Raw genomic sequence first — 24,536 nt, forward strand, 5'->3', positions numbered from 1 at the left:
CTTAAAGTAATAGATGTTAGCATATTCACGCTTAGTAAGTGGAAGATAAAGGTAACAATGAAGCAAGCAATGAGTCAAAAAGGAAAAGAAATTTCTATCTAAATATAGTTATCATATAGATTACGTAAATCTATAGTATCTATTTATGATAAAATATGACGTCTAGATATACAATCTCTATATGAAATCTAAATGTAGATTTATATAGCTATTTTGCTAAACAACCACTTTTTCTACTGTAAGTTTGTGTCTGCTGGGATCCTGAGCTGCAGCACAGACACAGAAGAGGAAGAGGAAGAAGAGAAAAGATAACAAGACAGGAATTCAGATTCCCAAGTAGCTACCCCATCCCAGAGCCTGCACTAGGCACTGTGTTTCACCATCTCACTGAATCTTCAGGAAACACAGAGAGAGCCGTGACTATCCATTCTGTGAGTGACACTCAGAGAGGCCGGTGGGCAAAGCTTCCCCAGCAGCCGAGGCACTAGGAAGAGTCTTCACCTAGTTCTCCACATTTCCTGGCCTTCATAGCCACAGCCCTTTGCTGAGGAGAATGCTGAGTCTTGGCCTCCCCAGCCTCTTTCCTTCTCCCTCTCTCTCCCTTTGGAGGTCTTAGCACAGGTGGCCTCCAGTGTGAATGAGCTGGAGATGCGTCTATTTCCTCCCAGTGGCTTACAACTTGAGGAGAAAGGCATGACTAACCCATCCCTCTGTTGCAGCCTGGGCCTGATGCCTGGTGTGATGTTCTCAATACGACCCTCGAAATCTGTGAGTGAGGAACTTGATCCCAGATGCTTCAGTGTTAGGATGGAGCAGGGATAAGAGAACTCCAAAAAGAACTCCAAGAAACCCCAGCCTTTTGATTCTTTGTAAGGTCTGTCGTTGTTTAGAGTGGCATTTAGAAGAAACACCAGTCAGGCACCTACCAAGAATAAAAAAGCAATTAAAATGTTTTCTGGGAAATCTCCAGAAAACTCCACAGGAATTTTCATTCCTAACGTAAGCAAAACCTTTCAAAATGCAATTTTCTATGAAGAGGGAGAACCACCAACTAGGGCCCCCCCGCCCCTGCCCGTGCCCAGTGAGTCCATGCTCACTATCAAATTGTTTTTAGTCAAGTGTGGATTATATACAAGTAATCAATTTTGTTGTTGAATTAAGCTGAGACAATAATGGGGTTAATATTGTTATCTCAGCTTAACCCAACCTATACTAACTACTTCAAAGCCTTTTTCAGATTGTTATTCTAATGACTCCCCATGTGCTGCTCTCAAAGTACATTCTGCATCCATGTTTTTAATATTCAACCCTATTCCCTCTAAGTGCCAACTTGTCTGCTTCCAGGTGGCCAGAGGATCACAACATGCCAAGCTTCCTGCTGCATGGGCCCCCACTAAGGCTGTGCATGGGACTTGCCTGTGTCCTGTCCCTCGGGAACACAGGTAGGTCCGGTCAGTTCCAGAAGTATCTGCTCTATATAGGAAATTTGGGTATTCATTGTGCTTTGAGAATCTCAGCAGCCAATGTTTCAACCCTAATCCTAAATGAATCTGATCAAAATGGCCACTGTAAGTCCATTTTGGTTTTTATGTTTTGTTTCCTCCTCCCATTTCTCTCCTTCACTCCCCAAACATCACTCAATGACGCCCTACTTCAGGGGACTGTCCTGAGCCCCAGGTGCTCCACAGGCCCTTCTTTTCTCACCTTCACCCATTCCTACAAATCCCCGCCTCTTTTCGCCCATGGGCTCCATCACCTTGGCCTTCTGTCAGTTCTTCAAAGTGATGTGCCCACTGCAGGCCTTTGGCTATGCTACCCTGCCCATGGAAGGCCCTCTCGGCCAGCTAAATCCTACTCGAACACGATTCATCCTTCAAGTCAGGGCTTAACGCCCCGCCCCAACACACACACACACACACACACACACACTTACACGAAGGCCTCCGGGTCACTGACATGAGATCAGGCTCCTGCTGTCCCCACTCACAGTCCACACTCACAACACTGAGCAGACCCTGTTGCTCCATGGTGTCATCAAGTTCTAGTGTTCTAACAGTTCGTCACTAAGTATTTGATGGCTAATGATTGGACGAATGAGCAGACTACATGTGGGATTTTAAGCAAATCACAATTTCAGATTATAATTTTCTCATCTATAAAATGGGCAATTCAATTTAAATTCTCTCTGATGTTACCTCTGGGTTATAATTTCTCTGTTGAAACATTTTTTACTTTAGTGTCTGGCGTTAAGGGAGAATCCAAGAAAGAAAAGGGAATGACCTTCCTACCTATGAAAGAAAAGGGAATGACCTTCCTACCTATAACAGGTAAATGGGCAGGGTCTCCTCCTGCGCTCATCATTCTTGGGCAAATTCCATGACCCTCTGTGCCTCCCTTCTCTCTCCATGGCCGGAGACTGAGTCTGCAGCTAACGCTCTGACAGTCACCGTCATCATTCCCATGGGCGGCAGCTGACCCTATGGCTTGTTGGATACTTGGATTCTCTCACAATCTTATGAAATCACCAAGACCCATCTGACATTCCACCAGTGACAGAAGGTTTTATAATGGGAAGCATTGTCATTGGCCATCATCACCTTCGTAATAGTTTCATCTCTCTTTGCCTTTCCTTTGTGATGGTATGAAATTGGCTGTGCAGAGATGACGAATACCTGGCACTGTACGGAACAGAGTCAGGGAGCAATGCTCTCTTCCTATTTTTTCTTATTTTGACACAGAGTGTCTCTAAGTTGACAGGCTGTCCCTGAACTTCTGATCCTCCTGCCTCAGCATCCAGACTTACTGGGGTTACAGGCGTGAGCCACCAAGCCTGACCTAAATTTTTGATAAATAAGCAAATAATTTTTATATGCTTTTTTCGGGGGAGAGGCATGAAAGTTACTTTTAATTTTCTAAATTTTATCTTTAATTAGTTAGAACACTCACATAATTCAATTACACAAGGTTCAAAGGTATATAAAGATAAAAAGCTTCCCCAGCCCACTCCTCCCCTTTCCCTAAGGATGCCAGAGGCACCAAATGTGAACAAGTAGGATCATTTTTCATGAATATTAACCCTATTTGAACTTCCAATTTTCTCCTCCTCAAATGAAAACACAGTTCCTGTTCTGTAGATAATCATAAAGGATGAGAGGTGATAAAATACTCAGTGTGAAGAAGCATGAGATGTGTCAGGTACCTTCCGTTGTAAAGATACCACTGTCTGCTTGTGTTTTGGAGGTGCTGGGGATGGAGCCCAGGGTCTCCCACATGCTAACCAAGCACTCCACCACTGAGCTACCCATTCTACAAGGTTGCTTTTTTATCCAAAAATAGAATAGAATAATGAATTTATATAATCTATCCAGAAATTTATTTGAAAAATGCTTCTGTGTATAACATCTTATTCCATAATTTGTGCTTCAGGGGTATTTAGTTCACACTTCAAATAGTGTTACTAAAATCCACCCAAGGATTTGCAGTTAGAAAAAGGAGTGCTAGGCATAATTTTTTTTTTTAAGTAAAAGGAGTCTGTTCAAGAATTATGGTCAGAAAATATAATAATTATGGGAGCATAATTTTAATTTAATATTTATTTTCATATGCATAGTCCATAAGTATGAATTCAAGAAGATGGGATGGACTCATTGAAGCCATTCCATTTATTTCTGAGAGATTATTTTGCAGGAATCATGTATGCTTTATTAGAGTCTATTAAATCTAAGATTATTACTATAAAATCAATGAGAATACACCTAAATTTATGGAAGTAAAAACAATGTGAGTAGATTTATTTACTTAAAATAGCAAACTAATAATAAAAGAGAGAGAGAGAGACAGAGAGAGAGAGAGAGAATGAATTATGGTCAGAAAGACTGAACCAGGCTGACCACGGTGGCAGAAAGGTGTGGGCATCATGCCAGGCAGCAGCCCTCAGTAGTCCTGTACCCTGCACAGAGGCTGCTGCTGCTGGGTGGGTAGCCGGCAGGTCTGGGGGTACCCCCCACCCCAGATCTCAGGGGCTGCTCCAGGGCGGACTGTGCAGGTACAGTGCTACTCAGAGCACCTGAGGAGACAGAGCTGGACTCTTCCAAGCCAGTGAACAAGTTATTTGACAGCTTGACCTGCTTAATAATTTATGTTTGTCTCAAAGTTCCTTTTGTTGTAACATAGCCCCTCTACCTCTGGCAGCCACATTATGAGAAAGGGAATTCATAGCCCCCATGTGTCTCTAACCCTGGAATATCTGGTATTTAACCAAAAGAACTTTGATAACTGTTAAAAAGCCACAATGGTGTAAGCAGCCAAAAGTTGACCTGACCTCAGCTTCAGTAGGATACTTGAAAAGCTGGAGGGCACAGGCTACCTAGCCATCGGTGGATGGATGGATAAGAACTTATGGCCTATACGTAGAATGGAATATGATTCAATTTTGAGAGAAGAAAATCCTTCCTTTTGCAACAACACAGATGAATTCTGAGGACATAGCGTTCCATAGAATAAGCCAGTCACAGCAGGGCACTTACATGAGGACTCTGGAAGAGGGAGGCTCACAGGCACAGAGAGGAGAAAGGCGGTCACCAGGGATGGAGGAGGAAGGACGCGGAGTTTGTCGTTCAACACGTATAAAGTTTCAGATCTACAAGATGAAGGAGTTCTAGAGCTCTGCCGTACAACACAGCGCCTATGGCTAATGATACCATACTGTGCCTGAAAAATGTGGTTGGGGGTAGACTTCATATTAATTGTTCTTATCACACTAAAATGAAATTAAAAAAAAAAGCAGGTGGAAGCAGCACGGTCAAGCAGAGGGTTTTATCTTAGCCTCTAGCTGGCTATGGGTTTAACTTTTATGCATCTCAATTTTCTCCCCCTTCAGATGGATAAATTATATGGAGCTACACTTCCAGGATACTAATTTCCTGATAAAAATTTTTATTTCAGTGTCTGGAAACAGAGGCATTAATAAGGAGAAAGATGGGGCTCTCCCAGGAGCAACAGGTAACTAGGCTAACCCTGGCTTCTCTGGAGCACTGGGTACCTCTTTCAGACTCTCTGGGCCTTTGGTTCTTCCATCTATAAAATGGACATAAATCAGCCTCTCCATATAAATGTACATGGAAAATAAGCATCAACTTTTTATTTTTTAGTTGTAGTTGGACACAATACCTTTATTTATTTTTATGTGGTGCTGAGGATCCAACTCGGGGCCTCGAATGTGCTAGGCGAGCGCTCTACCGCTGAGCCACAACCGCAGCCCAGCATTAACGTTTAATTATGGCTGCAGCAAGGACAGCAGCAGATATAGTGTGGCAGTAACTCCTCTAATGCAAGCTAACTGATCCTCCAGGTCAGTCATTTCCTCAGGAGGCCTTCTCCATCCCCAGCTCAGTGAGCTCAGAAGAGTGCTGACAGCACCCTGCTGTTCCCTGTCATTCCATGTCACCTGTCATTACAGGTGAATCTCCTGCTGCCCAAGCCACAGACAGGAAGCTTCCTGGAGATAGAGACGATTATTTCCAGTTTACCTCATTGTACCCCACACCTAGCACCTTGCTAGGCCCTCCATGAGTATCTGTTTAATAAATTGAATGAATGCTTTTGACATTTCAAAATTTCCTTTGATATTTTCTTGGACATCACAAACTTTGCCAAGTAGACAGGCAACCTGATGCTTTGGAGGGACCTCTTCTCTGCAGTTCTAGGAAGTCGATTCTAAGCCCTTTGTTACCATTGCTCAGTTGGTACAGTGAAGGCAAGTTCTTGCTGTGCTCAGAACCTCAGTTTCCTGACCCAGTTAAGGAGTTGGGTAGATTAGACTCTCTGTATTGTAATCATCTTTTATATTTATTAAGATGTAGATTTGCAGGCCACACCCATCCCTGGGAAATTAAGATTTGGAGGTGAGGGTGCCTGCAAGAGGACTCTGGACCTGCCTTTCTCAGTTTCCCCCAGGGACCTTATTATACTGCTGAGCCTGAGGCCAGCTACAGCAGGGCTCCAACTTCTCCAGCTCCCTGAGGCTGGGAATGGGGAGTTGCATTTCGGTCATGAAAACTTTCTCCTTCCTAGTGTCTGTCCTTAGAAGAGAAGAGAGAAAGGAAAAGGGGGTGGCATTTCTCGCTAACACCGGTGAGTCTCCCCCCTACCACTTCACACAGATATGGGCTGCTGCAAATTCTACCACCTCCCTGAACCTCCCCGACAGTAGGGGTAGCAGCATCTCTAATTGTTAGGTGAGCATTTAGTATAATTTGAAGACAAGGCTTGCAGCAATATTAAGAGGAGCATGGAGCACCGTTGCTGCCAGGTCCACTCAGTTTCAAGCAACACTTGGGAGAAGAAGGGTTTCCCCTGGCAGTGTCCGTCCACGTGGCTGCACACATTGATACCTGGGGGTTTTCCTTTTTCATACTGATGACCTATAAAACCTGGAGCTCTGAGGAGGGAGCCCAAGCATCAAAATCGTGGACTTTGAAACCGAATCTTCTCCGGTGATGTCAGTGGCCCACCAGGATTTATACCCCTCTTTCACACAGAGCACTTATTTCCAAATTCAGAGCCACCTAGACCCCCTGTGATATCCTTGGGCTTCCGGTTACAGGTGACAGGTGTCCCACCAACCCCGAGCCCCTCCAAGGCAGAAGTGAAACATTCCTGAGGGTTTGGGGGCTTCACTTGGTCACCATGTTGGTCACCATGTGTGTGGTTGACTGTCACCTCTTGAGTTCCTGGTAGAAACCTCCCCTTGTCTTCAAGCCCCCTGTGCCTAGCACTGGGCACGTGTGCAGCCCCCAGCCAAAGTGAAAGTTCATCTGCCTGCCCTTTGGAAAGGAGAGGCTGCCTCTGTGCGAGGAGAGCCGGCGGGCAGCCTTGCCTTTTCACCTCTTCCAGAGGTCCCTGCAAGGTCTGTGGATCTGTCGGCGCTGAACCTGACGGAGCTCGTGAACGGGATGCTGAGCAGAGCTTTAAAAGGTAAGGACTGCTGTCCGCACCCTCTACACCTTCTCTTCTGGACCTGTCTGCCACCTGGGCCAGATACACCCCTCTACTGCGCCTCGGTCTCTCCATGCTAGGGGTGGGGAGAATACAGTGTGCTGTCTAACCCACAAGGAGACTGAAAATACCAGTGAGAGGTAGGAGTCTGCCAGCATTCTGAAAGCAAACTACACCCCAGACACGCTGTATGGGCAGCGGTCATAAACAGAACTCTTACAGCCGTAAACTAGCAATAATTATCCATTGGATAAGTTAATATGATCCAGAATTTCTCTCCTTAAAGCATAATGAGTCCTACTGAGTGCGTACAATATCATTGCAATCAACTTCCTTTCTATGTTCTTTTAACTTTTATTGATAGTATATGCTTAATAAATGGGAATGTATGAATCTACTATAATAAGAATTAGGAGGTAGATGGCTAGAAGTAGGACCTGCTAAAATGAGGCAAAGCATGAAAGCAAAACCCAGTCTTTACTTCATTATCTATATTACACTTTGTTCAATAAATATTTGCAAAGCACCTGTCATGTACCAGGTGCTCCCTATTCTAAGTATTGGTGGCAAAACAGTGAACAAATCCAGCAAAGATCCCTGTCCTGGAGGACTCATATTCTGGGAGGTGAAGAGGTAAAGTAAGCGGCGACCATGACAACCAGAGAATGGAGAAGCCCTGCAGGGCCAGGGAGCTGAAGAAGCCTCATTCAAATACTGAGGTCTGTGTTCATGGCATTCCCTAGGATGGTGCAGTACACACACTACACAACTGTATTCGGTGGCTTTATGCCCGTCCACTTAGTCATTTACTTATCCAACGTTATTTGAGGGCTTATTCCATCCCCATCTCAATGTGTGAAGCTCTAGCCGCAAAGATATGCCCCCCCCATGCTGCTCACATCAGAGCTGCCTTCAATAGAGCTGCCTGGGGACATGTACCATAGCAGGGAGTGATGGATCATCTTGCCAACTCTGGAGAGACTGAAGCAGCAGACAGCATGACAGGCTGCATGCCGGAGCTCCTGTTAACCCCATCCTGTCCCCTGCAAGGCCCTGCACCAGGCTCTGCAGAGTGGTGCAGAATCAAAAGCTGTGACTGGCACCTTCAGGAGCTCAGCCTCTTCGATGCCTAATCTAACCTGCATAGCCCTATGAGAAGGTGCTCCCACTCCCATTTCACAGACATAGAAACCCAGGCACACCCTTGCCATTCAGACTGGAATTCAGGTCAGTTTAACCCAAGCCCATGAGCTCACCCAAGGTTTTCCAAACTTGCTGCATGATCAGAAACACCTGGAGCATCTATTAAATATGTGGCTCCCAGACCCTTGGCCTGGAGATTCTGGTTCATTTAGTCTTAGTTGTGACTCTGAAAGTACATTTTTACCATAGGCCTTTGGTAATTCTTACCGTCAGAAAACCTCGAGGAACTGAGTGCTTGCATATTCAGACTATTGCAGAACCCATATCCCAAGGAGCTCACAGGACACGGTCAGGGCTTCCCACCTAGTGTATGGAATCAGGCCCTAAGGGATTGTGTCCAGGAACTGAGGCAGAATGGGCCTCATCAGTTCTACTGTCCCTGCCACTATCCTGGTGGGTCACAGTCACACAAATAAAAGTTTACTTCAGGCACTTGTTAAAATTCAGAATCCTAGACACACCCACCTCCCTAGTTTTCCAGAACTGTGGCAGCACAAATTTCTGCTGTTCAAAGCCACCAAGTTTGTGGGAATTGGTGACAGCAGCTTCAGGGAACTACCATGCTTGGGATTCCTACTCAAAGAGTCGCCAAGGCTTCGGAAAGACAGCAGAGCCAGGGGAAGGCGGACGGCAGCGGGTTGTTTGTTTTTTGTTGTTTTATTATTTGTGTTCACTTTCATCATTGGCTTATTATGCTATGAATTTTACTGTCTGTTTACTCGCGAATAGTGTTTATTTATTATTATGGTCTGTGTTTTCATCTCCATCTCTGGACAGATAGCAAGAAGTTCCTCTCCTTGCTGAGCATCACCTCCTACAGCTCCTTCGCCTTCCACAAGTTTTCAGTGGCCGTTTATAACAGTGAGTGCCGCTGGCCCTTCCCGGTGGTGCTCCTGGTGGGGAAGGCCAGCCAGTGTCGGGCCACTGTGTGATGGCTTCTCTTCACAGTTTCTAACCTGAAGACAGTGGACCCGGCCAGATTCCCCACAAGGTACTGCTACTGCTTAAACAACCGCACCAACGACTTATCAGGTGGGTGGAGCCGGCTGCAAGACTCAACCGCGTTTCCAATTTCCCTTGTGCCCTTTTAAACATGTCCCCCGCCCTTTGTTGTAAGGTAGGAAAATACAGTGAGATCTTTTGTGTTTAAATATATTCACATTCATTGTCCCAGAAAGTTACTTGCTTGGTTTTACTGTAGAGGAATGGCTGTGTGTGCACAAAGGGGCAAAGACAAGGTTCACACAGTACCATCAGGGAACAGCGTGACCATCTGTCATCAGGAAGATGGGCTATGTGTGATCAAGCTTTGGAAAACAGCCACAGACAACCCACAGATGAGTGGGTGTGGCCAGATGTTTCCTCTGCATCGAAAAATGTCCCAGAAACTTTGAGTTAGAAAAAGAAGGTCGCAGGGGCTGGGAATGTAGTTCCCTGGTAGGGCACTTGCCTTGCCTATGTGAAGCCCTGTGTTTGCTCCCTGGCACTGCAAGAAACAAAAAGAAGAAAAAAGGGAAAAAAATTACAAAGTGACACATAGAATACACTATTATTGATGAAAACATTGTACGTATCTGGACACCAGATCAGCAATTTCTGGAGTCTGTGGTTTGGAGTAGAGACTGCTATTAAATGGAGAATTGTTTTATCTTGATTTTTTTTTTCATTAAGAGTGTATCCATGATCCTTATATTTACAGAATTTTGAAAAATAGAAGTAAAATTATTCCCACTACTTCATGCATTCAACAAATTCTTTATTGAGCACATACTATGACCCAGGCACTTTTGCAGGTGTTCAGGACCCCAAAGTAGACACAGCCCTGCTCTCCAGAGCTAAGAGGCGGGGACAGAGAGTAAGTGAATAATTTGGAAATGCACAGGACTGACTGCCTGACCATGAGGACAAAGAAGCAGGGGAAGGGCAAGAGAGCCATGGGGCAGAGTTGCTGCTGTGTGCAGGGTAGCAGGAGAATCTCCAAGGAAACAAGGGCCGATGGATGTTCAGGTGGTGGAGGGCAAAAGTCCAGTGTGTCTGGAGCAGGTGATCCAGGTCGAGAGTCATAGGGAATGAGCTCAATAGGTGGGGGTGGGGTGCAGAGGATGCTGCAGGTCACGTGGGAGTTTATAGCCTGCTCAAGGATTTCCAAGTTTCCCTCTGAATATAAAGGAAGCTGTAGTCTTGAACAGAGCAGCAGCAAGTGGGAACTGCACCATAAGGAATTCGTCTGCTGAAGAAGAGATGGTGAAGGAATCGAGGACAGAAAGCTGCTAAAATCTTCTCTCCTTTCCCATTTAACCGAATATAAAATGCTTTCCATGGAATGACAAACTCTGGCAGGCATTAGCACTGGCTGTGCGATCTGTGAATATGAGCATTTCCTTAATGGTGGTTGGACTTTTGGGTAGATTTTAGGTTGTTCCCAATATAAACCATCCTGCACTGAACATCTTTGTGTATAAAGTTTCTCCCTGTTTCAGATTATTTTAGGAACGCAGACTCCCCAAAGTGGAATTTCTAAACCAACACTGAAAGTTTTAAAGATAATAATTATTAAGATTTACTATAATATCAGTACTCTGTGCCAGACCCTGCACAGAGTACTTAATATGTCTTATCTTATTAAACTCACCCTGCAAATTTCAAGAAACTACATAGAATAATGGGTTTCATTGTGGCATATTGGTACCTGCAAATGACATCCTTTGATGATATCCACCTACCCTACCCTGATACCGAAACTCAGTCCGTGTCTCCATTGCTGATCCAATAGTGAGGACAAGGTCTGGGAAAAAGGAAAAAGTTCAGTGATTTGCTAACAAAGGAGAAACATCGGGCACTCCTGTCCCAGAGCTGTGATTCCCATTGTCAGGACACCCCCCGGGCTTTTAAAAGAGGAAAACAAGGGCCCGGGTCCACAAGTTATCAGCAGATATAATTAATCAGTGTCCATCAGGTGTCCACGGGGGAGCCCTTGCCCCTGGTCCTGGGATGGGGGCTTCTTTACTCTTGTGGGCAGGGACACTCTTCCATGCAGTGGGGGACATGATAGATGAACCTGGATGGACAAGTGTTAGTCTACTTTCACCCTGTGTTAGGGAAGGAAAGCAAAAACTGGCGTGAGTTTTAAAATAAGCCAGGTGGAGCAGCAAGGTGTGTATCGGAGCCTGAAAGGACCCTGTTGTACTGTCACCCTTCCTCTTCCGTGATAGTCTTCCTGGAGCTCTCATGTTTTAGTTCCCTCCTGGACCCCACAGTTAGGAAAAATGTGGCACTTGTCACTCTGAGTTGTCTTATGATCTCCTGTTACATTCATTTTCCTGCAAATGATCTTGTTTCTTCTCTATGGCTGAGAACGCACCACTGAGTATATAGACACCACATTTTCTTTATCCATTCGTCCATTGACAGTGTCCATGTTCCTTCTGCAACTTGGCTGCTGTGAATTGTGTTGCAATGGCTGTGGGAATGCAGTTATCGAGAGTCTGGGACTTTAATTCCTTCAGGTATGTGCTGAGGAGTAGCTGGATCATAGGATGGTTTTATTTTTAGTTTTCTGAGGAACCTCCATACTGATTTCTGTAGTAGCTGAACTAACTACACCTTGCTCCAGCAGTGTATATGGGTCCCTTTCCCCCATGTCCTTGCCAGCATGTGCATCGTTTATTGTATCTTCATGACAGCTCTTCTGACAGTTGAGATGCCATCTCAATGTAATTTTGATATGCATTTCCCTGATGGCTAAAGATGTAGAACTTTTTTTTCTTATAATTATTGGCCATTTGTATTTCTTTTTTTGAGAAGTCTTTGCTCAGTTTGTTTGCCTACTTATATTCATTGGGTTGTTTGTTTTATTTTGTTTTTTGGTGTGAGGCCTTCTGAGTTCTTTGTGTATTTTGGATGTGAGTCCCCCGATCAGAAGAAGAACTGGCAAAGATTTTTCCCATTCTGCAGGGTCTCTCTTCACTGTGTGGTGCTGTGCAGAAGTTTTTAAATCCGATGCTGCCCCATTAGTTGGTGCTTGCTGTTATTTCCTGAGCTACTGGAGCCCTGTTCTGGAAGTCATTGCCTGTGACTACCCCTTGAAGTGCTTCTCCTGTGTTTTCTTCTAGCAGTTTCCAAGTTTGGGGTCTTATGTTTAGGTCTTCAGTCCATATTTAGTTGACTTTTGTGCAGTGAGAGATAGGATTTAATTTTAGTCACCTCCACATGGATGACCAGTGTCTAGCACTATTTGTTGAAGAGGCTATCTCCTTCCAATGATTTTGGCCCCTTTGTCAGGATCCAGATGGCTGTAGCTGCCTGGGTTCGTCCTGTGTCTTCTGTTCCATTCCACTGGTCAATGTGCCTGTTTCTGGGGCAGTGCCATGCTGCTTTTGTTACTGTAGTGTATTTGAAATCAGGCATTGTGATGTCTCTAGCATTGCTCTTTTGGTTCAAGGTTGTTTTGAATCTTTGGGATCTAACAAAATACATTTGAGAGGAAGAAAGTTCTTCATAATCATGTCTTTCTTACCATCTCATTAGCCTTGCAATTCAAGGTTTGTGCTGGGTGAATCTTTATCCTGATGTGTGAAAGAAAGAAAGAAAATTTGAAGTCACACCTGCCTAGAGACAGTTTTAATTGTACTTCATGAACCAAAGCATACTTCCATAAACTTGAAATAATTATTTGAAAATAATTGATTGCTGCCTACTGATAAAATAGCATGTTGTGTTGCTGCTGTGTAAGCCACAGCGATTTCCCCAGGGTGTGAAAAGGAGCAATGAGCCTGACACTTCTTCCTCTAGGACAGCTGCCGTGAGGGCCTGTGCTCCTGGGCCAACACTGTGCCGTTGCTCAAAGCCTTCGGGGGGATGTCTCTCTGGATAATCTTCAGATTGGATCTTTTTCTTTTTAGTATTCTCAACTCTAACATAGAGCCCTCCTTTGAAGGTAGATTCACATATTCTCTCTTTTCCCCCTCATATGAAATAGTTTAGATTTTCAACATACTATGATGTCAAGATGTCATGCAACATGGACAAATGTAACCAAGAAACCAGGAATAGCTGAAAGCACAACATCCATAGGTGGTCACTATTAACATTCTGATGGACTCTCTCTAAGGCTACCTAATCTATCTGCCTAACCACCTTCTACCAGTCATCTAACATGCTTATGCATTCCAAATACCTACCCATCTATCAAGCCATTCCACCCTATATATAGGAACCCACTCTCTGCATTATTTAGAATACAGGCTGGGCTACTACAACAAATGGCCCCCAAATAGGGTGGCATAAAGAAGCAATAGAGAATTGCCTTCATGCATGACCATGTGAGTGGGCATGCCAGAGCTGCACTGGTCATTTGATGATTGTGGCCCAGGTCCTTCTAGCTTGTTGTTCTGCCTCCCAAATGATACTGTCCTTGTCAAAGTGCAAGGTGGCTGTGGCTACCCCACCCTCCAGTTAAAAGGATGGGGAGAGATGTTTTGGAAGGCAGTACTATTTGTGCATAGCATAGAAATGTTTTAAATTTCCTCTCTCTCACTTTATATTGCCCAGAATTTAGTGCCATGACCACACCCACCTGCAAAGCAAGTTTGAAAGTGTAGTCATTACACTAACCCAGTATTTCTCCAGCTGAAATTGGATGTTCTCCTACTAAAAGAATTTGGGAGAGGATTTCTTTAAAACAACTCCATTTTCAAGATGTATGTGTTCCTCACCTTGTATGAATTCGTGGTATTCATGGAAAGAAGTTACATAATTTACTTAATTTATCTCCTCTTGATATAAACTGCTGATTCCTGATATTTTTACAATTTTAAGCAATGCCATAACGCACCTGGGTAGACTCGCTGGACTATTTGCCCAATTATCCCTGTAGGAGATAGCCCTTGAAACCGAGTTGTTGGCTGACAGGGAAACAATTTTGTGGTGATCTAAATTGCTGAAATTTCTTCTAGAAATCGAGCATAAGTTTACACTCTTATCTACAATATTTCAATGCATAATTTTTCCAAACCCATGCCACCTTGAGTATTAAGAAACAGTCTTAAATGATTACCAATTGGATAGATAAAAAGGATTTTTACCTACCTCCTATTCATACATGAATGAGGTCAGAAATAATTTCTCTGTGAGCATTTTTAGTAAATTAGATAATAAAATTTTCATTAAAACAAAGAAGATTTTGGAAGTACTAATAACAGTTTCTCCTCCAAGCTGCTAATAGAGAGTGGAAGGGATACTAAAGGGGAAGTTGGCTGAGGAGTTGAATAAGAGGCTGTATGAATGAAGGTGGGAATACAGGGAAGAGGGGAAGCTCTGGCCCAAGGCAGACCTCAGCTAAAATCCAGGCTTTGCCACATACTGTCAGATCTTGGGAAATCTCATCTTCCCTCTGAGCCTTGGGAAGAACATGGCCCCATCATTGGTGTCTGGCTCCAGAGCCGTGCACACAGCTTCTGTGCATTATTCTTAGTGCATCCCAACCTTGCACATCACTGTCCTCTTTCTGAGTCTGTTTCACTCTAACTTCAGCTTTTTCTGTATGTTTTACAAAACTCTTCAGTACCTAGCAGGAGCTTGACACACTGCAAAGACTCAATGAGCATTTATTAAATAAATGAATTGATAAACAAAGAAGAATTTTGAGAAATAGATGGAGTAAGTAATGAGATACTTAGCCTTCTTTAGTTTCTGCATAGATGTAGAAAGGAGGATGCCCAGGTTTACCAACTTGCTGCATGGACAGGTGTCTACATCTGCATAGGTTTATTACCACCTTTTGCTCCAGGAAACTAAGCATGTGGATGTAGTAGAATATGTCCTGGCTCTGGCTCCCACATAGGGATGCCCACTTCCTCTTGGTGCACAAACAAACCATGGATTGTCATGTGACATTTTCTTGGATATATGAGTTTTGTGTTTTCTAGTCAGCTTGCTCCTGTCCAAACTCATAATCCTATTACTTAGTGAAAACACTTTTGTGCAAGGTTGGGTAGGAAATCATGCTTCACCCAAGAAACTTCCTCTAGAAAATCACTGTCTGAAGCTCCTATAGCAGGACTTTCTCATTTAAAGTGCCAACATGTTGGGTCCTGGAAAGCTATGAATGAATGGAGGTGGCAGCTGTTTAACAAGGAGCATGGTAAGAAGTTTTATTGACCAATGGTGCCAACATGCCAACCAATGCTCCTGTCCAAATCTTGCCCAGACAAAAAGTTCTCAATGATTCTATTACCTGGATTATTGTGAAAATCTCCCAGTCTACCGCCATCTTCCCTCTTTGCCAAGTGGACAGAAGGAGAGGCTCTTTATAAAGGATACTTATAAAGCACTTCATCTCTGTTGACAACCTGGGGTTTGTAACCCCACCACTAAGTTTGATATTGAATATTCAAATTCTAAAATTATGGAAATCTGCACTGCATGTCTATGGGTCTGCTTCACATCAGAAGGATTGGATACTCTGAAACAATTAGATGAAATAATGAGGGAAAACCCAGAAAACCATTATTCTATGATGTAGCCTTTCATATCTCTTTGCTGCTAGCAGAGAAACGGGTGGAAAGAGGGCAATGGAAGGAGAAAGGGGATTATAACAAAATTTTAACAAAGTTTTCTGCTTGTATGTAATTGACCCTTTATGGATTTCTTCATGATTAGTAATTTCTCTCTCTATGATTATTAATATTACTTAGTACATTGAATAAATCAAACTTGTAAAATCTATTCTGAAAAATCCAAATACACTCTATTTTCCCCTAAATCTCTGAATGATAAATTTAAGCCTCCTAAACCCATTTTGCAGATTTCACAGCCCTCCTTGTGGACATCATTGGAAATTCTACCAGCTACCTCACTGAGATCTTTAAGTCAACCTCCATCCTCTCAGGTGGGTTTATTTGATGGTTCCTGGCAAGCACAAGGTTGGCACCCATCCCTGGGGCATAACCAGGCCTCTCAGGTCTCCCGTGCTCCCCTGCCATGGGTCGGGCTGCTGTGAACCTTCATGTGAGCCTCACTGAGATCATCCTCACGTTCCAATTTCTGATACCAGCACTGGGCAGCTCCTTCTTCAATCAGAGCTGTTCTTGGGGCCCAGAAATTGGAAAACAAATTCAAGGCTCAAAGTTAGGAGAATCTCGGCAGATTCCAGAAAACAGCTTCTGGTTGACATCTGTCCTCCACTTTCAAAGATGAGAAAAAGCTGAGACCCAAAGAGGTTGAATATCTTGCTTAATGTTGATGCCAGAATTCAGATTTAGATCCACATGGAGCCTAAGTCCATGTTTTAAAAGCAATTAAGAAATACATGCCTCATTTATGAGGTGGCTTCATGAATCCCCCAAGCAAATCACACTCCACTGGAATCCACTTTGAAAGGCACAGATCTGGATGTCAGCCCAGCAGCTGGTCTCAGCAGCCTGGTGATATGGTGATCTACGGGGCAGCTGCAGCTGTGCAGGCAGGAGGGAGGGAAAAGGGGAAATCTCAGTAGATGTCATTAGGTGCCAGCGGCTCTCCCAGCACCTTCTATATCCCCCCTCACTGGATTCTCACTACAACCTCATGGGGTAGCTACTGCGTTTAGCCCCACTTTATATACAAGGAAACTGTGCTGTGGCATAGAGAGGCTGAGCAGTTTACCTAGGATCACTCTATGGAGACAGAATTCTACCCAGGCAATCTGGCTCTTGACCTGTGTTTTGGTCACTATGCCTTTGCACATGATGCTAGTAACACATCAACACAGCTGTAGTCCTCACCCTGGCTAAGGACAAGCCTCCTCTCTCTGCCAGGCACCATAGTCAGGACTTCACACATCACCTCACTGGGTCTTCACAACAATCCTCTAAGCAGCATGCAATCACATGTCCTCTGTCCCTTAAGCAGCATCCCCAGGAACAAGTATACTTAGGAATTCAGAAGTTTTCAGATTTTGAAGGTCTAATGGAGAGTCTACACCATACTGATACATAATACCTCTATCCAGGAAAGCCTGTGGTGATCAAACACATCACTATTCATTCAGCAAAATGTTTGACCCTTGCACTAAGTGGAATAGGTAAAGACTATACAATCTCACTTTTGTCAAGTCAAGTTTTAACCATCAAGGTCATACAAAACTTTCCACCTTACGAGATCTGGGGATTGGGGAATTACAAAAAAAAGATTATGGAATTTGAATTTTTTCCCTTGTAAAGGTGAGTGAACTGAGTCCTGGAGAAGTCAAGAAGTTCAGTCATTTGTAGAGTGCATAGCTAGTAAGTGGCCGAGTTGATACTGTAGCCCTGGAAATTGACCCCTGCCACCCAACTGTGCTCTTAGCCACTACATTGTACTGCACCATCTCCTGCCTCCTCAGCCCCACCAAACAAACAAACAAAAGTAAAACAGAAAATCAGAGCTGCCTTATAAGGAGTTAGTTTTACTCCCCTATCTCGTCCTGAGCTAGGTACTTCCAGTTCAAATTTTATTTCAACCAGACGTACAGCTGCAGACCCCTTGCTGACCTGTCCTGTGCTGGTTCATTTTACAGTGAGTCAGACCAATGAATCTGACTGCCTCTTCATCTGCGTCATGGCCGGAGAGTCAGGTGAGCCGCGGTGCCCTTGCCAGCTCTCTGGACTGGGCAATAAGCACAGGTCTCCAGGGGACACAGCCCACAATTTCCTCCTGTGGGTGTGACCTTTGCAGGGCGGAATCTCTCTGACTTCTGGGAGATGGTGGAGAAATCCCCCGTGATCAACTACACGTTTACCAGCAGCCTGTCTGGAGTTCTGGGTGAGTACACCCGCAAATGCCTACCGTGGAGAACAAATGCAGTCCTGGGGCATTTTATTTAGCTCCTGTGTTAAAAATCAGAGGATTTCACCACTGAAAATAATTTTCTGGAATATGTTGCAAAAGACTTTCTGGCAGCTGTGGATTCTTCTTCCCACGGCAAAAAGCAACCAGAGCTGAGTGGCAGCTGTACCTATTCCCCTTTAGGAGGGGACTGTTCTCCCATTTCCCAGAGTTCTCTCTGCCCTCTATTGCCTTGCACAAGTTTTCTTACATTAACTATTTGGCTTTTATAGATGTTTTAGTTTGGGGCCCAGTCCTAGAGACATTGCCACTCTCTAATGCACATCCTCCAGCCACCCATCCTCTGCACCCCCACGTGACCACCTTCCTGTCCATTCCCTGTCACCAGGTGGCACTTTTGGAACCGGTTTAAGTCTCCTCTCTCCCCTCCATGTAACTGGCATTGCTAGCTGAATGAAGTGCCTGAAACCTCCCCAGGCCTCTGAGATTCCCTGCTGTTGCGTGAGAATCTGGGCTCAAGTCCTCGTCGTCTACCTTCGAACTGGAAGAGCCTCTGAACAAGTGCTCCTTGTCATATCCCCTGTGTCTCTAAATATCCATTCACTGCCAAGGGCAATGGTCTTCCAACACAACGTGGGTGAGGTCCCCTCGATACTCAGAACTCCAGTCAGCCCCAGAGAGTCCAAGTCCTTAGCCTGGAGAAGCATCCTCTGCCCTCATGCCCACCCTCGTCTCCTCCTCCCTTTCCCATAAGTCCTCTGCTACCACCCATTGGAACCCCTGCCCTTCTTGCAGGCGGCGAGCAGCTCATGCCTTCTGTGCCTTTGGCTCATGCTGCGATCTGTCGCAGCTCCTCCCTATTTCACCATGCTGTAGACCCTGTGTGCCTGTCAACTGCCAGCACTTGCCTCCTCTTGCCCAAGGATCCCCAGTCAAAATCAGTCTTCTGCATCCTGTGGCCCTAGAACACCATTCTGCACATCTTCTGGACTGATATTCCAGGTGCCATCACGGTGGCATTGACAGGTGTGCCTCCTCCATGGTGACACTCCAGGGCAGAGAGAGTCTCCTTTGTCTGCCTTCCCCCTCTGTTCCTCGCAGAGATGCTTGCACATAGCAGGTCCTTCATCAGTGTCTCGCAGAGTCAAATGAAGGACCCAGCAATTCAGTTCCCCAATTCTATTTCAGTGGGTTACTGTGACTTGTGTTTATCATGGGGCATCTCTTGATTATCCTGTGGAGGGGCTTCATTTGTTAATGGGACAAAGACACTTGGTAGAAGTTAAAATGGGCATTTAGTGAGTTGCCTTTACCCACCCAATTCTGAGGACAGATCAGAGGATTGAGTGACTCTCATTTATTCAGTCTTTCCATGACCTTCCCACCCCCAATCTCAATGATGTCTCCCCTTTGGTGTTACTTTAAGGACATGTGCCCAGGAAGAAGGAACATACTTACAACTGGACACTAAGGTTGATGTGCCTGGTGGCTGTTGGTCTGTCCAGGTGATAGTTTGGCTGGGGTGCACTTAGCCCATGTCCAACATGGAACAAGGCTTAGGCTGGGTTGCCTGTGGGGTGTCTGTGGGCCCTGAGCCAAGGACATGAGACTGCAGGCGTAACTCCTGCTGTTGGGTCAGTTGTTCCCTACACACAGCTGCCTGCCAAAGGGACAAGTGGGGACCAAAATCCAACACCAGTCTTTGTCCACCCAGAGCAGGTGACTCTACAGGCCAGTTGGAGTCACTGGCCTATATGCCCATCCCAGGCCATATGCCCACTTGCACCAGCAAGCCTTCCTAGGGAGGTCAGGTGGAATTAACACCGCAGGCTCTTTCACCTTTTCCTCATGGGACAAACAGAAGCACGGAGTAAATTTCTCTCCAAAATCTGCCTTTTGGGGGGCTCATTTTTCTATTAAAGTCTATCTTTTGGAGGGCTCATTTTCCAGCTATTTCTCCCTGAAAGCCCCTGATTTTCCCAAATTCCACCTCTGGTTCCTAGTTATACGCACAGAGCATGTCAAGGAGACCAATTCCTCATCCAGGACAAGTCCTGGAGCCACGGGGTAACTGAGGACACTGAATAGATTTGGCGTCTGATCAAGAGACGGGTTAAATGTCAAGACCTTTATGGTCTGAGGGGTGTGCACTGCAGTGATTCATCATGCAGCTTTTTTGGAGACTGACCTTTCACTTGGTACTGTTGGGAATGAGTTTGAGATCTTTATTCTTTCTACATATCTGCTGTCTGATGATCTTTCAGTGATTCAGCAATTCTTTGTGTCCAAAGTATCAAAGTTATCAAAGCTGCCATTGACCTTCTTGCCAAAGGTGCTGCTGCTACCAGGGAAACAGCTGGGATTTCAAAGCCCACAACCCAAAGCCAGCAAGCCCTACCAAGGACAGGCCCCCCGCGCTGGGCCCACAGCACACACCTGGCTTCTGCCCTGAGCGTCTCCCCGCCCAGGGAGACAACTGCTCCTTCAGAGGGAGAGGCAACAGGCAGCACAGGCAGGCTTCCTGGGCCTCCTGCAGGGACCACGGCCACAGCCAGCAGGGCCTCCGCCACCCACCCAGGCTCAGGTAAGATGTGATCTCACCCTGTGCTCTGCTTTGCTGAGTCTCCGTCCTGGTCCCTCCAGGCTCACAGGAATGAGCCACACCTTTGTCCCAGTCTGCCCCCTGACACCAGGCTCCAGCTTACTTTAAATAAGAGATGTCTATGAGCCAGTGGAGGGCCCATGAGGACAAGCAGAGGCAGCCATGTCAGTGGCCCAGTGGACCACTAACATGGACGCTTCTAACAAGAAATTGCGAAAAAGGTCCAGGGAGTTTCCTGACACCCTTCACCCAGCCTCCCCAGGGCCATGTCTCCCACGCTTGTGGCTCACTGTGGCACAGCGTTATCACTTCAGCCCAGCACCTAGTGCTCTCTCTGGCAAGTCACAGAAAGTGAAACGAGTCAGCATCTTATGCCATGGTGGGTCAATCTGCCACTGGCTGCTCCACATGTTAGTGACCGCACAGCAGCATGGAAATCTGCTCCCAGGGGCTCGCCAGGACCCCGCCCTCCCCACCTATGGAGCACACAGTCAGCAGTGTTGTCACTGGCCACTCAAAGTGCCTGCTTCCCCATCATGTCCTACTTGGAAATAATTCAGACCTGAGTCTTCTCTTTCATTAAGAGTCACTGTTGTCTGTCCACCAATGGCCCTGAGCCCTCGGCATCCACTCACTCCCTCATCAAAACACGCATCTGCTTCCAGACATAGGTCAAGTGTTGACAGAGGCTCTACTGGTGTTCCTGCTCCTCCCTGAGATCCCAGGCCGGGGAGGGAGACACGGGCAGGGAAATGACAGTCACCAGGCCAGTGAGGGTGTGCCACCACCCCGCACAGCAGGAGACACGGGCTGCCCAGGGAGGTGGAAGGACAGGTGGCAGGCAGATAAGGAAACAGGGAGGACTGGAAGTGGAGAGGAGAAGGAACCAACCCCACCAACTAGATAGTGTCTAGATTTACTGTAAACGGTTCATGCAATACCTGGCATCATCATGACAATGACTCCAAATTAGAAGTGTTTCCAGTATAATATGAAAAATTTTGGTTCTAGAGGCAAGAAAAGTCATAATCCTTAAAGAAAACGTGCTGGCTTTATATAAGAAAAACTACAAACTTTAATGAAAGTAATAAAGAGATATTTAAATACATGGAGGGATGTCCCATATTCCAGGTGGAAATCTGAATATTTCAAAGATGGTATCTGTTCCCAACTTAACTCATAGATGTCAAATTCTTTAATAAGATTAGTTTTGTATAACTGGAAAGAAAAATCTTGAATTTTTACCATAGGAATGAGCATATGAGAACATCTAACAATTTTTTAAAAGGTCGGTTAGGGAAGATTTGTATGAACAAATCTAATAATGATCCTGTGATGTTGTGGACAGGAATTATGACCACGATTGTTATTGTTATTATTCTTCTCATCCCATCATAAAGATAAGGCTAAAGAGTTAAGGAAGTTACCCAATTCACAGCCTGGAGGAGGCAGGGGCTCAACCTTGCCTCCAGGTCTCTTCCCCTCAAGTCCTTCAGTCTCTCGCCAGGTCACAGGATGAGAAATAAGCTCCTTAAACTTGAGACAGAGCCACCGACCCCCAAACACACCCTTGCTGGCTGAGTGCCCAGGGACCTGGAGGAGTTCTCTTTATCTTCTGCTTGGGCAAACAAAGTTCCCTCTGGTCCATGGGCTTCAGCGCAGGGTGCAGGACTCCTAGAATGTCCATGTTATGCCCACGCCCTGTGTTTGCCCTCTGATAGCAACCCCACGCCTCTGCAATTTTATATAAATCAAAGAGGTCGAATGCAGCCATCCCCTGTGACAGTCACTTTGAATGTGCAGCTACCTGGACAGTGGCTGGAACACAATGGGTGACAACCAACAGACAGACCTGGGCTCCCACGCTGTCCACACCCAGGGCTCATACCAAGGATGAGACAACACCTGGGAGTCCCTCCTGGGAGACACCCTCCTCCACACCCACATCTGCCGAAGCTGCAGGGGCCACCGACACAGAGAGCCTCCCGGGTCCTACTGGGGCAATGTCCATGCCCAGCAGCCCAGCCCAGCCCAGCCCCACCTCAGGTAAGAGAGAGACTCACTCCACCGCTCCCCTTTCCAGTGACACTCAGCATTGTCTGTCTTGAAAACCTTTTTAAATTTTGAACTATAATACATAGAGAAAAAGTCAAACCCAAGGGAGCAATACTTGGCCCACTCTTTTTTCTCCTTCTTCTCCTTACCCCACCCTTTCCTTCTCATCTTTGAATGAATGAATGAATGAATGCTCCCTCTTCATGGGGATCCCCCTCTCCTCTCTCTTTTATGTAAACTCACTTTCTATTTTTTTTCTTGTTTCACTACTAAACAAGTAACCATTAGAAATTGACACTGTTCACTCGGGACAGGGATGAACTGACTTTTTGGCATAATATGATCATTATTACATTAATTACTTATATATCATGTATATGCAATGTAATGTAACATGCCTATTAATTGCATATGTAAATGTATGCATTAATGTATAATCATGTAATGAGGAACACTTGAACTCTAAAATGCAGGAGAAACATTGTCAAGTGTGACAGTGTAGTGTAGATGTGTAATAAGTAGACACAGAGAATAGAAAGCAAAACTAAAACTAAAAAGAAATTCACAACTTGTTAACCTTGAACCTAACTTTAGTGTTCCCAGATTATAGCTGGGAAGGAGAGTCCCTCTGATTTCTGTTTCCTTCACTCCAGTTTCATGAATTTTCCATTCTTTATACTCCTATAGTCAGACAAAAAGTAATTCCCTTAAAAATAACTGCCTCTGCTGCTTGCAGCATGGCTGAGAGCACCCCCCACCCCGGCTCCCACAGTCAGTGGATCATAACACACATGGAGGCTATGATCCTGGGGTCCATCAGCTTGACTTTCCTCCCTCTGGGCTCTGCCTCCTGGGGGGGATGTGAAGGCTCCTGTGAAGCGCAACAGCCACTCAGTCAGTTTGTCAAACTACTGAATTTGTGAAGGAATGCAGGAAGAGGAGTAATGAATTTTCAATATCTCAACTTCAAGCTCAAAATCACAATTGCACTCACAGGTTGAGAGATGCCCTTTCAATGGCTTTAATCTTATGACCACCTGACACCAGGGCACCATCTTAGTCGGTTCAAGCATTGTGCTATTTCAGGGGAAATTGGAAGCTGACACACTCTGGTCTAGTCAGCTGGACGTGGTGCTGTGGAGCTCTGCGCTAGGCTCTCAGCTTCAGACGGCCTGGGCTGGAGTGGACCTCACACTCACACTGTGTCCTGGCACCTCCCTTCACCCATCTGAGTCCTTGTTCCCCACTGATGAAATGGGAGCTGTAAGAGCTGTTGTGTCGGTTCAATTAAGTAATATCTGCAGGGTGTTCAGTTCAGTGAATGTCACCTGGGAAGCACTCAATCGATGCCACTGTTCTGCCTGAGCCCTCCTGCAGCAGGGCACTGAGGGCAGCTATAGGAGACACAAGCCCTCCAGAGGGGAACATGTGTTTGTGTTTGCTTCTGCCCCAGGTCCACTTTACTCCAATTCTCCACGATTCTGCAACCAGTCAGTCACACTGCAAGCAGCCATCGTATGTGGTATAGCTAAGACTAATCTAGAACTACATAGAAGCACATCCAGGCAGCTAACGGACACCCTCTGTGTTAGGGGTTACAGTCTGATGCCTACACAAAATCAGGAGCAGATTCTCACCCACCTTAGAAACTGGCAGGATGGCCCTGTAGAGTTGGGGCGGGGCTCCTTCCTGCAATCATCTGTGTGTGAATGGATCACAGCACTCATCTCTGGCATGAACACAGTCCTGTGGAATCCCACCCTGAAGTGTTCTGTCCTTGCCAAGGAGCATGACACAGCAGAGCAGCTGTGCCACTCTGTGGTAAGAGCTGGGCTCCGCGTCTGCCTGCTTCATAGCCTCATCTCCCCTCCACCTC

At 45.6% G+C, this 24,536-nt stretch overlaps 1 protein-coding gene across 1 annotated transcript in view; it reads left to right on the forward strand.

Moving 5' to 3' along the window:
* Positions 1-1,363: 1,363 nt before the first annotated feature.
* Hhla1 (HHLA1 neighbor of OC90) overlaps positions 1,364-24,536 on the forward strand; it is a 32,223-nt gene continuing 9,050 nt past the window's right edge. Inside the window, exons 1-11 of the mRNA XM_027946448.2 lie at positions 1,364-1,442; positions 2,238-2,327; positions 6,073-6,132; positions 6,895-6,975; positions 8,977-9,060; positions 9,148-9,231; positions 16,004-16,087; positions 17,735-17,791; positions 17,893-17,979; positions 20,336-20,587; positions 22,409-22,651. Of these exons, the coding sequence (XP_027802249.2) occupies positions 1,364-1,442; positions 2,238-2,327; positions 6,073-6,132; positions 6,895-6,975; positions 8,977-9,060; positions 9,148-9,231; positions 16,004-16,087; positions 17,735-17,791; positions 17,893-17,979; positions 20,336-20,587; positions 22,409-22,651 (1,201 nt within the window). The remainder of the gene's footprint in view (positions 1,443-2,237; positions 2,328-6,072; positions 6,133-6,894; positions 6,976-8,976; positions 9,061-9,147; positions 9,232-16,003; positions 16,088-17,734; positions 17,792-17,892; positions 17,980-20,335; positions 20,588-22,408; positions 22,652-24,536) is intronic.

Source organism: Marmota flaviventris, chromosome 15, assembly GCF_047511675.1.
Source record: "Marmota flaviventris isolate mMarFla1 chromosome 15, mMarFla1.hap1, whole genome shotgun sequence".
Taxonomy (NCBI): domain Eukaryota; kingdom Metazoa; phylum Chordata; class Mammalia; order Rodentia; family Sciuridae; genus Marmota; species Marmota flaviventris.